Below are 16,206 nucleotides of genomic sequence, written 5' to 3' on the forward strand. Positions count from 1 at the left end.
TCCCTACTCCCCGGGGGTTTGTCATTCCTCCACTCAGCCACCACTTCCTGTATCGCTGAGGATCGCTCCCGTAGGCCCGTGCCCCTTTTCCGCCCCAATGCTCTCTCTTCCTCTCGCACCTCTCTAATCAGTGGCCCGAAGGATGGAGGGGGACCTTTCCTATAAGCCTGCCGGATAGTCCACGCCACCTTGTCCTCCTCCAGAGAGCCACTGAATAGCTGACTCATCCTCACGCTAGCCACGTCAGTCGCCTTCACTACCCCTCGGCGCCGCAGCCCCGAGAGCATCCCCTCCATCCTAAATATATACTCGGAGAGCTTTTCCCCTCTCCATTGTTCCAGGCGTTGAAACTCTGCTAAAAGCAGCCAGGGTTCCCCTGACAACCCAAACGCTCCCTCCAAAACTTCTAGGCAGTCTTCCACTGAGGCCCCAGGCTTCTCAGCTTTCAACTCCCGGATGGTTGTGGCTGCTAAACCCCTCAAACTTCCCAGCAATCGCTGCCTCTTCTCCTCCTCTGAACCTGGCCACTCCTCTAACATCAAAGACGTATGCTCGATCCAGGTCTCATAGTCCACCTCCCCATCCGGAGTAGGCTTGGCTCCGGAGAACACCCCCAGCTTCAGCCGTGGCCTCTCGGCCACCCCCACCAGGGAATAAAGTGCGGCTGCCAGCTCCGAGGCTTCCACCCTACCTGGGGAGCGGGGCTTAGTCACAACTCCCTCCTCCCACCTCCCTTTACTAGTGCCGGGCACCTCTCTGGGGTCCACCTCTAGCTCTAACTCCTCAGCCTCATCCTTGTAGAAGTGGAGCCCCCACGGGCCCGCCTCCCCCGGTACACTGACCGTCGCCGGCAGTTCCACCGTCCTGACTTCAGTACTCGTATGAACCAACACCCAGCTAGACCCCACCTCTTTACCACACCGTCTAGCTACCAATTCTACCTGCCCAATACCCTTCACCGAACTTAAACCCCGCACTATCACGTCTCCTGAAACTCGAAAATCCACTCCGCTCACTACGCATGCGTACTGTACCGGTACATCTTCAAACTGGCACCAACAAACAAACTTATCTCTGTCCATCTTCCTCTGCTGCCTGCGCGATTCCACAGCCCCTGACAATCCAATCCCGGACAAGCCCCCACAAATGTAACACTTACCCACAGGCTGGTATATGTCTAGGGGAAAAAGGGATCCAGCCACTCTCCAACCCACCTCCCGTACACGCAGGTGCTGTGAGAATCGAGTTTACGCCTCGAGCCCGCCAACAGTATCAAATCCACAACAAATACCGTTATGAAATACACTTTAAAGAGTTTACTAAAATTAAAAAGAGTAGTAAGCAATACAATATATATACACAAGGAAAAAAACAAAAGGCGCCACTTATCAAAGTTCAGTCTGTTTAGTGCACTCGTTGGAGCTCAATCAACGAACCAATCGACCCATCCGGCCGTCGCACCTGGGACCACCCCGGTGGTCTTACGAGCAGTCCAGCACACGTCCACCTTCTTCCATGTCTTCCTCGGCCTCCCCCAAAAAACCCGCGAAAAACCCCTCCCCCAAGTTCCCAGCATCACAAGACACAATGACATTCCCCATTGATTAACAAATGAATACAATTACCATATCAGCCATTCTAAAGTGAAACAACGGCTAGAGAAACACTTATCCGACAAAGAAACATTCCTACTTGTAACAAACCAAAGAGGCCATTTTGAGTAACATACCCAGGACATTGTACAGAAGAATATAAACATGATATTAGTAAAAGATCAACCCCAAACACAGTTCAAGAATAAATAGTGCAGATATGGACAAGAGTTGTAATACAAGTCTCCATAATAAGAGTTAAAAAAGCACCAAATTACTCGGCAATACAAGACCAATAATCTAGAGTGGGATAATGAGGAACAAGATTGCTTCAAATTTAAAGGTATAAAAAAATCCCAGTAAAGCAAAGTTGGCATTGACAAATGAACAGCAGATTTCTGTCAGATCCTATGTAATGCATAAAAAATGAGGGAAAATAACCTGACACACAAGCAAATATGTTCAGTTACTGGACACTGGTTTTCTAGGAAATACTTTGCCTTTGCCTTCACATCACATGATTTATTCAAATTGTTCTATATTTTTAATTTACTGATACTTTTGGATTGTGTAGTGTGAAGGGTTAGTTTACTTGTCGGTCAAAAGCCACTTCTCCAGTGTTGGTCATTGATTGGACCATTTGAAGGATGCAGCAGTTCAATCCCATTGGTTGCCTTGTGTGTCATGGCACTGGTGTCCAGTTTAAGGCACCTCAGGGCGTTCCTTTGTTGCTGGGCACTTATCGTCATACTCAGATCCTGAGCAGTGCTGAAGAAGCACTGGGGAAGTATGCTGCAGTTATAGGAGGGCCCACACACACTCTTAGCCAAGTATCTGTTTGCTTATTGTTTAGTTTTGAAGTTGTGTATCTTGGGGATACTTAATAAGGTACCTGTTGAGTTTGAAGTGTTACTGAATGATTAGTAATGTAGTTGGTGTAACTTAGGGTGGCTTAGATGTTTGGTGGAATATTTTACTGTTTGTAAATAAATGATTAATGTGCTTATTCATAATCAGTGTCTTCTCTCTCACTTACCAAACCCGTGAACCTGCTTCAACATAACAGATTGCTAAATGTATCATCTGCAGCTGACATAATTGAGATAGATGTGAGGCAGTGCAGAAGTGATAACAGATCACAACACTTGTTTTCTGGGTGACTACACTGAGTTTGGCCAGGCTCAGAGTGGAATGGAGACACAGCAGATGCTGGAATCTGGAACAATGCACAAAAAGCTGGATGATCACAGTGGGTCAGGCAGCATCCATGGAGGAAAATAGTCAATATTTGGATCTGGACTCTTGACCATGTTGGATCATCAGGAATGATCTAACTTGGCCAAGTGTTCCTAATAAGAGAGAGGACATTTCTTGATATTTCTGTGGAAAGTATGTGTATGAAGTGAAGGCAGGAAAGGACTCAAGGTTGACAGCTTCATGCTTGAAAAATCTCCTCATGCTCAGAAATGAAGAATTACTTTGTTTTTGCATGGACAGCCTTGTGGGACATCAGGCAAAAATGGGCTAGGAAAATAGATAATGCTGGAGGTAAATGAAACAGGGAAGGGGCCTTGAGTGGAGTTTAAATGACAAGGCCTAGTTGGTATCTTAACAGCTAGGTCTTGTGAGTTGAAGAACAGGGGGCTTAATGTCTCCTACCCCCTCAAGCTGATTCATGGTAAATTATGGATAGGTGAATACATTGACACCTGTTGTAGTGGGAAGGGGAATAGGAGGCTTGGTCAAACTAAACTAGGTAACCTTTGGAGCATTCCACTAAGTTGATGCTTTAAAAACAAATGCATGCTCAGAAAAGCACAGGACCCTGATTTCAACAGTTCAATGGGTGGGTGAAAATGTTATGCAAAAGCACTTTGAAATTGCGGCAGAATAAGCAAGTATTCCCTTACTGTCCATGCCAACACTGAATTCGTCTAGTTCTTATAATTGCTGCGAATTTAACTGAAGATAAACGATAAATGTTCTGGTCTGGGTTTCCAGAGGTCGGATGCAAAATGTTGCAGTTTCCTTTTTCGGCAGTCCAAACTGCAGAAGCTGATGATAATGCATTTTGTCAGTTTCCAGTGAGGCTACCAGATGGAATACGTCTTCCTTGGGGCAAGAAGACTCTGACTTTGTCTGTCATGCTTACTACAAGTGATCTTGTGACAGAGAGTGAAGAAATGTACAGCATGGACCGCTTTCAACATTTGACATCTGCCAAACCTCTGAGCACTTAACTGATAGCAAAGGAAATAAAAACACACTCATAAAATATAGATGCAAAGTCAAATAAAGGAATTCAGCAGTTTAATAGATGGTAGAATAAATAAAAATAGAAATATTTTTCAAACTTCCAAAGGAAGAGCTTGCAGCTTTGCAATTAAAAATAATCTTAATACATATTGAGTTTATACAAAGAAAAGGTCCTAAATGAAGAGTTTCTAATTAAGCCTTAGCTTTTCTTTCTGCCTTCAGCTATTGTTGGTGTGGCAGAATTAAATTAATTCAACAGAATATTTAAACCATTGGGCAAATCTAATTTAATTTATATTCTTCAATTATATGGCTCATTGCATGAGATCTCAGCTTAAGTATCTTGCCTCAATCATCTGAAATTTTGCCTCTTAAATATTGGGTTTTTATTACATTAATTTTAGACTAGATATGCATTTAAGCACCTGTGCAAATATATTAAACAGATATTTATAAGTGTTTCTACATTTCCCTCACCCTCTGGCTTGAGGATTTTGGGTTCTTTATAACAGCTTCATTTCCTGTACTTTGCAAATGTAAGGATTTATTAAATGTAGTGACTTTGATGTGACAAATCACTTTAAATTCTGCTTTTCTCAAGTCATATATTTTTAACTACTGAGCTTGAGTATTGCATGCCCACGAAGGTGTCAGTTTGTTAATAGGATTACTGAATTTGTGTATAGTTGCTCCATGTTGATCAAGTCTCATATGTTTAAAGCGCACGGGTTTAATTGTTCTGAATTGTTTTCTATGGAAAAGTGGAAGCTACCTCATTCATCAGAGAAGGCTTCATAATGGTACTTAATTCTTGTTAACCCAGTAATCTCTTCCTTGGAGTCTCAGCCCCAAATTATTTGGCATAGGCTACAACCCTGAGGTTGAATGGTGAGCCTTGAGAAGGTCCCATCAGGCTTTCAGTCTCATGTTCAATGAGACATTAAAACAGTGCAGAACATTTAAATCTAAAGTTCAAATACTTAAAAAAAATTGAAAGCAAGTTTGAATTATTTCTAAAATTGGCAAAAATAATTGTATACTTGAGTAGGTATCCAAAATCATTTGGACAGACTCTTTTTTAAGGAGAGTTTTTGACAGTAATGCAGAAATCAGTTAAGTAAATCTGACCTTAACGTTCATGAATAAAGCCATTCAAGCTTCCTTAACTTTTGTGTAAAATACTAATATAATGAAATTTTAAATTAACAAAATATAAACTGTTGAAATCTAATATATAAACTCCTTGAGTTGTTTTCAAGGTGTTAGCTGTTCTGGTGTTATGTTACACTTTCTGCTGATCCGTCAAATGGGTATCACAGAATGTGCAAACAATTTAGTGGTGATGAGGTATGTAACCATACCCACTTGCAGATTGAATTCACTTTGCACCTCTTCAGTTGGAGTTTATTGTTCCAAAGTAAGTTTGTGGGCTGGGCTTTGCAGCTGTTCATGTATTGTGCATTAGGCCCTGGCATTGTTTTCAAGGTCCACCTAATTTACATTTGTTTGATAGTCCCCTGCTTCCTTTAGAACAGGAGTTACTAACCAAGGGTCCATAGACCCTCACTTAATAGTAGGGGTCCATGGCACAAAAATGGTTGGGAACCCCTACTTTAGAAAATCCACCTCAAAGAAACGGATGGAGGGAATGGACTGAAGTTGGCCTCAGAAGGTTGCCATGTTGTTTATATGGCAGTGAGTCTCCCTAAGTTATGACCATTTCATTGCTATAGCGACCCTGCAAGGTAAAAACCTCAGTGGCACAGACTACTGTCAGTCACAAATCTGTCAGCTGACACAACCCTTTAAAATGTATGTTGTGTGAGTTCACCTACCCAGGTTTAGTCAGTCAAATTGCTATCTCTCGAGGTAGAAAGCTCAGAATTCCTCAGAGAACTAAAGGAACATATTGCATTGCAGGAATAGCACTACAAAACTACTTTGGTTCCTGCCCATAATCAATGGCTTTGTTTAGTACTGGGTCATGAGTGACATCAGCTATTCCTTTCTCACTGAGATAGCATTCCCTGAGAGAAATGGCAGTGTGTATCCATTCATTGTGAAACCTATATGAAGCATTACTAAATAGTTTTGTCAAACAAGTTTGTAGATGACAGAGCCTGCGCAGTGGCTAAATATTTATCAGCTTAATGTCACATGAACAGCTTTGTTACTGATCAAAATAAATCTTTATTGCCATGTGCTTATAAATAGCTCAGAAAAGAATTTCATAAAGCCCTTTTCCATGCTATGGGATATTGTAAATATCTTCTTATCATGACAAAAACCACACCATCACAGACAGGGTTAGTTTCACAGATAAATCTCCACAGGGTACCAGTCCGAGAGTGGTACAAATCCCAGGATGAACAATGTGGGAGATTTGCAGCCCTCCTTGATTCACAGGGGGATCTTGTGATCCAAGACCATAGTTCTCTGAAAGGGGCTGCGGGGTTAATAAAGGTGGTGTATGATGCTTGTATGCTTGTCTTTATTAGTCAGGGCACTGGATTCAAGAGTCAGGAAGTTAAAGGCCTAAGCTCGAGTTAGGCCACATCCGGCATCTCCTGTTCAATTCTGAACGCCATGTTATTGGAAGGATGCCAAAGCTTTGGAGAGGGTGCGGAAGTAGTTTATCAGGAAGCTACCTGGATTGGAGGGCATGAGCCATGAGCAGATGTTCTTGATTAGACATGACATCAAAGGTTATGGGGAGAAGGCCAGGAACTGGGATTGAAGAGGAGATTAAAAAAAAGGATCAGCCAGGATTGAATGGCCGAGCGGACTCGATGGGTCAGATGGCCTAATTCTGCTCCTGTGTTGTATGGTCTTATGCCTTATGTTGGACAAACTTCGGTTATTTTCTCGGGACTGGCAAAGGCTGAAGAGAAACCTGAGAGAAGTTTATCAGATTATGAGAGGGGTAGATAGTGTAGACAGCTGATATCTTTATCCCAGGGTTGAATTATCTAACAGATGGCATGTACTTTAGATGAGAGGGGGTAAGGTCAAAGGAGATGTGTGTGGCAATTTTTTTACATTGAGTGGCAAGTTACAGGAATGTGCTGCAGGGCAGTGGTGGAGACAAATATAATACAGTAAAGCCATTCGAAATTCTCTATGATAGACACATGAATTGGCATTCAGGATGAACTAGTAATTTGGATTTTACATTGGCTTTGCGGGAGAAGCCAGAGAGTGATAGTAGATGGTTGCCTCTCTGACCGGAGGCCTGTGCCAAAGGATTATGACTGGGTCCATTGTTGTTTTTCATCTATGTCAGTGATGTGGATGATAATGTGGTAACCGGATCTGGATAACTCCAAGATTCTAGGCGTAGTGCACAGCAAGGAAGGCTGTCAAAGCTTACAGTGGAATCTGGACCAGCTGGAAAAGTGAGCTGAGGAAATGGCAGATGGAATTCAATGCAGACAAGTATGAGGTGGTGCACTCTGGGAGGACAGACCAGGGTGGGACTTTCCTTAGTGCCCTAGCATTCATTATGAGTGCAGTAGAACGGAGGGATCTGGGATGTCACAGGTAGATAAGTCGTAAAGAAAGCTTCTGGCATATTGACCTTCATAAATCAAAACATTGAGTACAGGAGTTGGGATGTTATATTGAAGTTGTATACAATGTTGGTGAGGCCTAATTTGGTGTATTGTGTGGAGTCTGATCACCTGCCTACAGGAAAGATATCAATAAGATTAAGAGTACAGAGAAAATCTACAAGGATGTTGATGGACCTAAGGACCTGAATAGAATAGGACTTTATTCCCTGGAGCATATGAGAATGAAGGGGAGATTTGATACAAAATTATGAGGGATATTGATTGGGTATATGCAAGCAGGCTTTTTCTACTTTTAAGTTGGGTGAGACTAGCACTAGAGGCCATAAGTGTAAGGTGAAAGGCAAACTATTTAAGTGGAACCTGAGTGAGAACTTCTTCACTCAGAGGGTGGTAAGAGTGAGGAACGAGCTGCCAGTGGAAGTGGTCGGTGCAGGTTCAATTTCAGCATTTAAGAGAAATTTGGATAAGTACATGGATAGTGGGTATGGGGGTGCCATGTGTCAGATGTGGGCCGATGAGACTAGGCAGATTAACAGTTCGGCACAAACTAAATGGTCGATATGGTTGTTTCTGCTCTGCAGTGCTCTATGACTCTGAATTTGTGGAGAATTGAATGCTGCAGCCATTGTGTAGGCAGAAGGAATTATTTTGATTAGGCACTTAATTACAAGGTCAGTTAGTAGTTCATCACAACTTTGTGGGCCAAAAAGCCCATTCTTTTGCTGTACTGTACTATGTTCTATGTTCTTGAACTTGTTCATTTAGTTCCTCAAGTCTATTTCTGCATTGGTGGCTGATCTGTGAACTAAGCTGTTATCATTAAATCACACAATAACCCTTAGTGTATATTGGGAAAACATAATTAATTAATTATTTAATTGAAAATACCCTATGCAATGGCTTATTTCATGTTACAGGTACTGAGCTGATCATGTTTAAATTTTACTAATTATTCTTCCTGTTACCAGTTGTGAATACATTTGCATGTTTCCAATAAGCAACTTGAGTGTTCAAACATAACCTATAAATGAGGCACAGCGTGATATCCAGACTTTATTACCCAAATTAAATCCAACGTTTTGTGAAATGTCTCAGTACATTGGCCACTCAGTATGGATTCTACATATTAGAATATTTTAATTATCCCAACTCAATTATGGCTCTCTAGCTTTTTTTACATTACATCCTATTGATTCTTGATTAGAACCTATCCTGCTAGCTTTACACTTCAGTCTATTCTCATATTTACACGACATTAATGTGCACATATGCAGTCGTCTATTGTATGTGCTTAACAGCAGTATTCACAAATTTCTTTGAAAGGTCAATAATATCCAAATTTCTAAGATAGAAATGAACAAAATGTAAATAATTTTATCCAGGAATATTTTAATCAAAACTTATGATGACCTGTCTCACTGAGAAAGGTGCTGTAGCAGCAAAACCAAAACAAAATAATTGCCACTGCCTGAGACTCTGCAGAGTCATTACACATTGCATGATGCGCCCCCGGCTCCACTGATTGCTCCAAAAGTCGAATGCTTCATTCGATCCCTTATTATCAATTAGCAAACATATAATCTTGAAGTGATGAACTTAAGATTAACCGAGTGTAAACTAAACACGATTCAGCCATATTCAGTGGTCAGCAAAAGATACGACCTCCACTGGTCCCAAGCTACAAAGTGCTATGAAATAAGCAAGAATATGCAACTTCTTCCCTTTGCTTTTACCACGACCCCACTAACGTAACTATTTACCATAATAAACATAATAGATGTGCAACACAGAATGATACTTGGCTCCTACAGAGATCCCATAATTGTATCCTGTGATCGCACCTAACTGACAAAGTGGATATGACAATAAGAATGTACAATTGTTAACTTACCACGTCAATGCTTCAGAGTATAATAATGACTTTATTGTACTTTTATTTATAAAATCAGCTTTACATCCCACAATAAGCAGCATTCTGCCTTACTTTAAAACTGGTCTTCATGAAGGAATGCAATTTATAAATTTGTACTCTTCTTGACACTAAAGAGATTATGTCTTAACTTTCCTCTCCATCCTCAAACTTCTTTTCTTGGTGCACTGATACCAGAAGCTGCTGTTGCCAAAAATCCTAAGGAATCAGTTTATTCATGCATCAGCACAGCCAGGATAATTTTGACTATGGATGGTGAAATGCATTTTAGCTATTCAGCAAGGCATCTCTCACAATTTTTGTTGACTTCAATGGAAATTAAAATTGGGAAAGATCTATAGTGAACAGATTGCTTTAATCACACTATAGTACAATATATTAGCAGCATTAGGCAGTGGTTAAGGAGTAACCTGAAGGATGAGCAACTATTCCCTCCAAACTGTTATCAATTTATTTTTAGATTTTTTTCCACTCATATAATAAGATCAACTTGATTTATTTTAGGCAAGGATCCAGTGCGACATTAGATGAACTCACCATGTCAGCATTCCTCACAGTCAAGCTCGACCGGTCACTTGGTGGGAGAGCTGTTCAAGTAAGTTTTTAAGCAAATGATAGAATTAAGACCATAAGATATAGGAGCATCAATCTGCTCCACCATTTGTTCATGACAGATGTAATTTCCCTTTCAACCTCATTCTCCTGCCTTCTTTCTGTAACCTTTGACACCCCTACTAATCAAGAACCTGTCAAGCTCCCCTTTAAATATACCCAGTGACTTGGTCTCCACAGTCGTCTATGGAAATGAATTCCACAGATTTGCCACCCTCTGGCTTTCACAGCTGTATCACTAGCTGCCCCTGTCTTTATAACACATTGTGTTAATACATACCAATAATGCACAGGCTGTTTTGCATGATTTAAAATTTCATGTTGATAGAGAGGAGTTACAGGCAGGTGGTCACACCAGGGCCACGGGAGGCAGACAAGTGGGTCACAGATAGGAGAAGGAAAGGGAAGAGTCAGGTACTAGAGAGTACCCCAGTGGCTGTACCCCTTGACAGTAAGTACTCCTGTTTGAGTAGTTTTTGGGGGGGGGGGGGAACAAACTACCTGGGGGAAGCAACAGTGGCTGTGCTTCCGGCACAGTTTCTGGCCCTGTAGGTCGGAAGGATATGGAAAGGAAGAGGAAGGCAGTAGTAATCGGGGATTCGATAGTTAGGGGGTCAGACAGGCAATTCTGTTGACACAGTCAGGAGACTCAAATGGTAGTCTGTCTCCCAGGTGCCAGGGTCCAGGATGTTTCTGATCGCGTCCAAGATGTGGGAGGGTGAGGAGCCAGAGGTCGTGGTAATGACATAGGTAGGAAAAGGGAAAAGGTCCTGAAAGGAGAATATAGGGAGTTGGGAAGATGGACCTCAAAAGTAGTAATCTCGGGATTACTGCCTGTGCCAGCGACAGTGAGAGTAGAAATGGAATGAGGTGGAGGATAAATGCATGGCTGAGGGAATGGAGCAAGAAGCAGGGATTCAAGTTTCTGCATCATTGGGACCTCTTTTGCGACAGGTGTGACCTGTACAAAAAGGATGGGTTGCACTTGAATCCTAGGGGGCCAATATCCTGGCAGAGGGATTTGCGAAGGCTACTGTGGAGACTTTAAACTAGAATGGTTGTGGGGTGGGAATCAAATTGAAGAGACTAGGAGAGAGGGGGTTAGTTCACCACTAGAGAAAGCTAGTAGACAGTGTGTGAGGGAGGATAGGCAGATGACAGAGAAGGGGAGCGCTCAGACCGAAGATGTAGGGGAGAAGGAAGAAAAAGATAATAAAGTTGTTTGCACCATTAGGGATAGACGAAGAGTAAGAGTTGGAGAGTTTCTTAAATGCATCTATTTTATTGCTAGGAGCATTGTAAGAAAGGTGGATGAGCTTAGAGTGTGGATTGATACTTGGAAATATGATGTTGTATCTATTAGTGAAACATGGTTGCAGGAGGGGTGTGATTGGCAACTAAATATTCCTGGATTTCGTTACTTCAGGTGTGATAGAATCGGGAGGGGCAAGAGGGGGAGGTGTTGCAATCCTTGTCAGAGAAAATATTACAGCAGTGCTTTGGCAGGATAGATTAGAGGGCTCGTCTAGGGAGGCTATTTGGATGGAATTGAGGAATAGGAAAGGTATAGTAACATTTATTGGGGTGTATTATAGACCACCTAATGGGGAGTGAGAATTGGAGGAGCAAATTTGTAAGGAGATAGCAGATATTTGTAGTAAGCACAAGGTTGTGATTGTGGGAGATTTTAATTTTCCACACATAGACTGGGAAGCCCATTCTGTAAAAGGGCTGGATGGTTTGGAGTTTGTAAAATGTGTGCAGGATAATTTTTTGCAGCAATACATAGAGGTACCAACTAGAGAAGGGGCAGTGTTGGATCTCCTGTTAGGGAATGAGATAGGTCAGGTGATGGAGGTACGTGTTGTGGAGCACTTCAGGTCCAGTGATCACAATGCCATTAGTTTCAATATAATTATGGAGAAGGATAGGACTGGACCCAGGGTTGAGATTTTTGATTGGAGAAAGGCTAACTTTGAGATGTGAAAGGATTTAGAAGAAGTGGATTGGGACAATTTGGTTTATGGGAAGGATGTAATAGAGAAATGGAGGGCATTTAAAGGTGAAATTTTGAGGGTACAGAATCTTTATGTTCCTGTTAGGTTGAAAGGAAAGTTTAATAGTTTGAGAGAGCCATGATTTTCAAGGGATATTGGAAACTTGGTTTGGAAAAAGAGAGAGATCTATAATAAATATAGGCAGCATGGAGTAAATGAGGTGCTCAAGGAATATAAAGAATGTAAAAAGAATCTTAAGAAGGAAATTAGAAAAGCTAAAGAAAGATACGAGGTTGCTTTGGCAAGTAAGGTGAAAATAAATCCAAAGGGTTTCTACAGTTATATTAATAGAAAAGGATAGTGAGGGATAAAATTGGTCCCTTAGAGAATCAGAGTGGACAGCTACGTGTAGAGCCGAAAGATATGGGGGAGATTTTGAACAATTTCATTTCTTCAGTATTCACTAAGGAGAAGGATATTGAATTGTGTAAGGTAAGGGAAACAAGTAGGGTAGTTATGGAAACTATGACGATTAAAGAGGAGGAAGTACTGGCGCTTTTAAGGAATATAAAAGTGAATAAATCTCTGGGTACTGACAGGATATTCCCTAGGACCTTGAGGGAGGTTAGTGTAGAAATAGCAGAGGTCTGACAGAAATATTTCAAATGTCATTAGAAACGGGGATGGTGCCGGAGGATTGGCGTATTGCTCATGTCGTTCCATTGTTTAAAAGGGGTTCTAAGAGTAAACCTAGCAATTATAGGCCTGCAAGTTTGATGTCAGTGGTGAGGAAATTAATGGGAAGTATTCTTAGAGATGGTATATATAATTATCTGGATAGACAGAGTCTGATTAGGTACAGTCAACATGGATTTGTGCGTGGAAGGTCATGTTTGACAAATCTTACTGAATTTTTTGAAGAGGTTACTAGGAAAATTGACAAGGGTAAAGCAGTGGATGTTGTCTATATGGAGTTCAGTAAGGCCTTTGACAATGTTCCACACTGAAGGTTAGTTAGGAAGGTTTAATCATTAAGTATTAATATTGAAGTAGTAAAATGGATTCAACAGTGGCTGGATGGGAGATGCCAGAGAGTAGTGGTGGATAACTGTTTGTCAGGCTGGAGGCCGGTGACTAGTGGTGTGCCTCAGGGATCCGTACTGGGTCCATTGTTGTTTGTCATATATATTAATGATCTGGATGATAAATTGGATAAGTAAGTATGCAGATGATACTAAGATAGGTGGCATTGTGGATAATGAAGTAGGTTTTCGAAGCTTGCAGAGAGATTTAGGCCAGTTAGAAGAGTGGGCTGAAAGACGGCAGATAGAGTTTAATGCTGTTAAGTGTGAGGTGCTACATTTTAGTAGGACTAATCAAAATAGGACATACATGGTAAATGGTAGGGCATTGAGGAATGCAGTAGAACAGAGTGATCTAGGAATAATGGTGTATAGTTCCCTGAAGGTGGAATCTCATGTGGATAGGGTGGTGAAGAAAGCTTTTGGTATGCTGGCCTTTATAAATCAGAGCATTGAGTATAGGAGTTGGGATGTAATGTTGAAATTGTACGGGGCATTGGTGAGGCCAAATTTGGAGTATTGTGTACAGTTCTGGTCAGCAAATTAGAGAGAATACAGAGGAGATTTACTAGAATTTTACCTGGGTTTCAGCACCTAAGTTACAGAGAAAGGGTGAACAAGTTAGGTCTTTGGAGCGTAGAAGGTTGAGGGGGAACTTGATAGAGGTATTTAACATTATGAGGGGGATAGATAGAGTTGACGTGGATAGGCTTTTTCCATTGAGAGTAGGGGAGATTCAAACAAGAGGATATGAGTTGAGAGTTTAGGGGTAACACAAGGAAGAACTTCTTTACTCAGAGAGTGGTAGCTGTGTGGAATGAGTTTCCAGTAGAAGTGATAGAGGCAGGTTCGATTTTGTCATTTAAAATAAAAATTGGTAGGTATATGGACAGGAAAGAAATGGAGGATTATGGGCTGAGTGCAGGTAGGTGGGACTAGGTGAGACTAAGCTTTCGGCAAGGACTAGAAGGGCCGAGCTGGCCTGTTTCCGTGCTGTAATTGTTATATGGTTATATGGTCTTTAAAAAGGAACCCTATGCCTAGGAAATCTAGCACATGATGGCAGTTTGCATTAGTTTCACTAGAAACCTCATCTTAACTCTCCGTCTAAAGCTTTCTGCCATCAGTTGCAAAGTAGTTACATTTCCCTATGGTAATTACCCACAAAGAGGTTGCTGGACATAAATGGTATATCATGAGGCAATAGAGGGTTAACCTTATTTATCTGATGTTTTTACCAGAATTCACAATCAGCACTAATTTCTAATACAGTTCTTTATTGATTACCTGTTTCTACCTTACTTAAAAGGACTATCATGGCCGGTACAGATGCCCCTGCAACCCCGTCAAGCTACGCTCTCTCCCAGTGTCCTCCACAACCACTCTTCATGGGGGGAAACTCTCTTCAATCCACTGCTAGCCTACCAGATTCCATTATATCCATCACTTCACTGTCCCTGTCCCTAAACATTTAGTAAACTTCTCAGAATTCTTCTTGGCCTTCTTCAAACCTTCAGCCTATTACAAAATCATCTGCTACAGCTCCTAACCTCCTTTGACCACCACCCCCTCCCCAACAGTCTACTTTCTGGCCCACCTCAACTTTCTCACAACCAAGGCATTCCACAATACTCTGTCCTCCCCAATTACTGTGTTCCCATCACTTCCAGCATAGCTACCCTCTGACCATGCCATGATAAAGAGACCAAGGAAGCAAAAGCTTGTGCTTAATTTGTGTGATGAAAAGCAGGATTCATTGCTTTGGTCACATACTGTGTTGGGTGTTGGCAGCCACTAACCAAATAGACACAAGCTTTCCACAGTGTGTAGATCAAATAATATAATCACAAAGTGAAACAATTCCGGGCTTCTAATCTTTACATTTAATGAGGCAGTGGAACTTTAAAATACAAGGAGAGTGGAACCATCAGCTGCAGTCTGAAGGACTTCTATTTTAAATTGTGAATCAATATAAAGATTACTAGTCTCAAACTATTTTTATGTCATAAATATAAAATAAATTGCAGCAATTACTAGGAAATAAACTATGATTACCTGATGCTTACATGAACTTATTACTTTAAAAGCAGATTAGAGTCAGGTCATTATCAGATTTTCTATACTTGGGAGAGGTCATTGTAAGTATACTGCATAAAAATCAATGTTGCTTAGGAAGTCTACTGCAACAAGTTCAGCTCACTGGTGTGTCATTACACTCACTGTGAAATTCCAGCAATAGAATTCACTAAGGACATGATATCCAGATGCTATAATTGATAGTTTAAAAATATTTAATGTGAAAAAAGGGTTTTATTTAAAATTTCATAGCCTCTTCAAAATGTCAAGATTTTTCATTTTGTGATAGCACACCTGAATAAGTGGAGAGCCTGGGGCTGTTCAATATGCAAGGAAAAGAAGGCCATTAATTTAAAAGGAAAAATTGGAATTTCAAGTAATCAAATTTAGCAATTTGACGCAGTTTATATTTTGAAATTACAGAGGGATTGGAAATTTAGTCGCATTGTGCCTGTCATGTCTTTATGTCAAACAATTCAACAATAGTGTGCACTGGGAATACAGTTCTGTAAAATTATTCCTGCAGTGTATGAAATTTGATTATTGAATCCAATGAATCTTGAAGATCAATTTCAACGCAGAGTGTTCATCAGTAGGGAACAGCCTCAAAGTCACTTACTCAACTTCCCATCTCATTTCCACCTAAATCCTGCTGTTTGTCCATAGTTACTGGGCTAATCAGATGATCATCATTTTAGTTATGCAACTGAAATATAGAGCCACAAATAATCCGTTTTTGTACTAATGTTAGAATTCTACCTATTTAGAATTAGTGAATAATTATAACATATAAGGAAGCCATGAAGTGCATGCTTGCTCCCTGTAGCAGTCACATTTTCCACTCTTTCCTCATGGCACTGCAAGATCTTTTGTTTTAAGGATCGTTACAGTTCCCTTTATGAACAGTGATCATCTCCATTTCTAATACTTCTGCAGACAATCAGAGCCAGATCATAACCAGCTGGTGAATGGCCTGGACAGCATTCTAGCATTCTTTCAAGGACCATCAAAAGCTGCTCAACAAACCATCACCAGTGCAGCTCATCCTTATTTGATGAGGATGGACTAGGAGCACATCTACTCCTGGCT

At 41.0% G+C, this 16,206-nt stretch overlaps 1 protein-coding gene across 1 annotated transcript in view; it reads left to right on the plus strand.

Moving 5' to 3' along the window:
- Window positions 1-16,206, plus strand: part of scin (scinderin) — a 135,384-nt gene that overhangs the window by 97,650 nt on the left and 21,528 nt on the right. Inside the window, exon 10 of the mRNA XM_059972622.1 lies at window positions 9,855-9,945. Coding sequence (XP_059828605.1) covers window positions 9,855-9,945 — 91 coding nt within the window. The remainder of the gene's footprint in view (window positions 1-9,854; window positions 9,946-16,206) is intronic.

This window comes from Hypanus sabinus, chromosome 6, assembly GCF_030144855.1.
Source record: "Hypanus sabinus isolate sHypSab1 chromosome 6, sHypSab1.hap1, whole genome shotgun sequence".
Classification (NCBI taxonomy): Eukaryota; Metazoa; Chordata; class Chondrichthyes; order Myliobatiformes; family Dasyatidae; genus Hypanus; species Hypanus sabinus.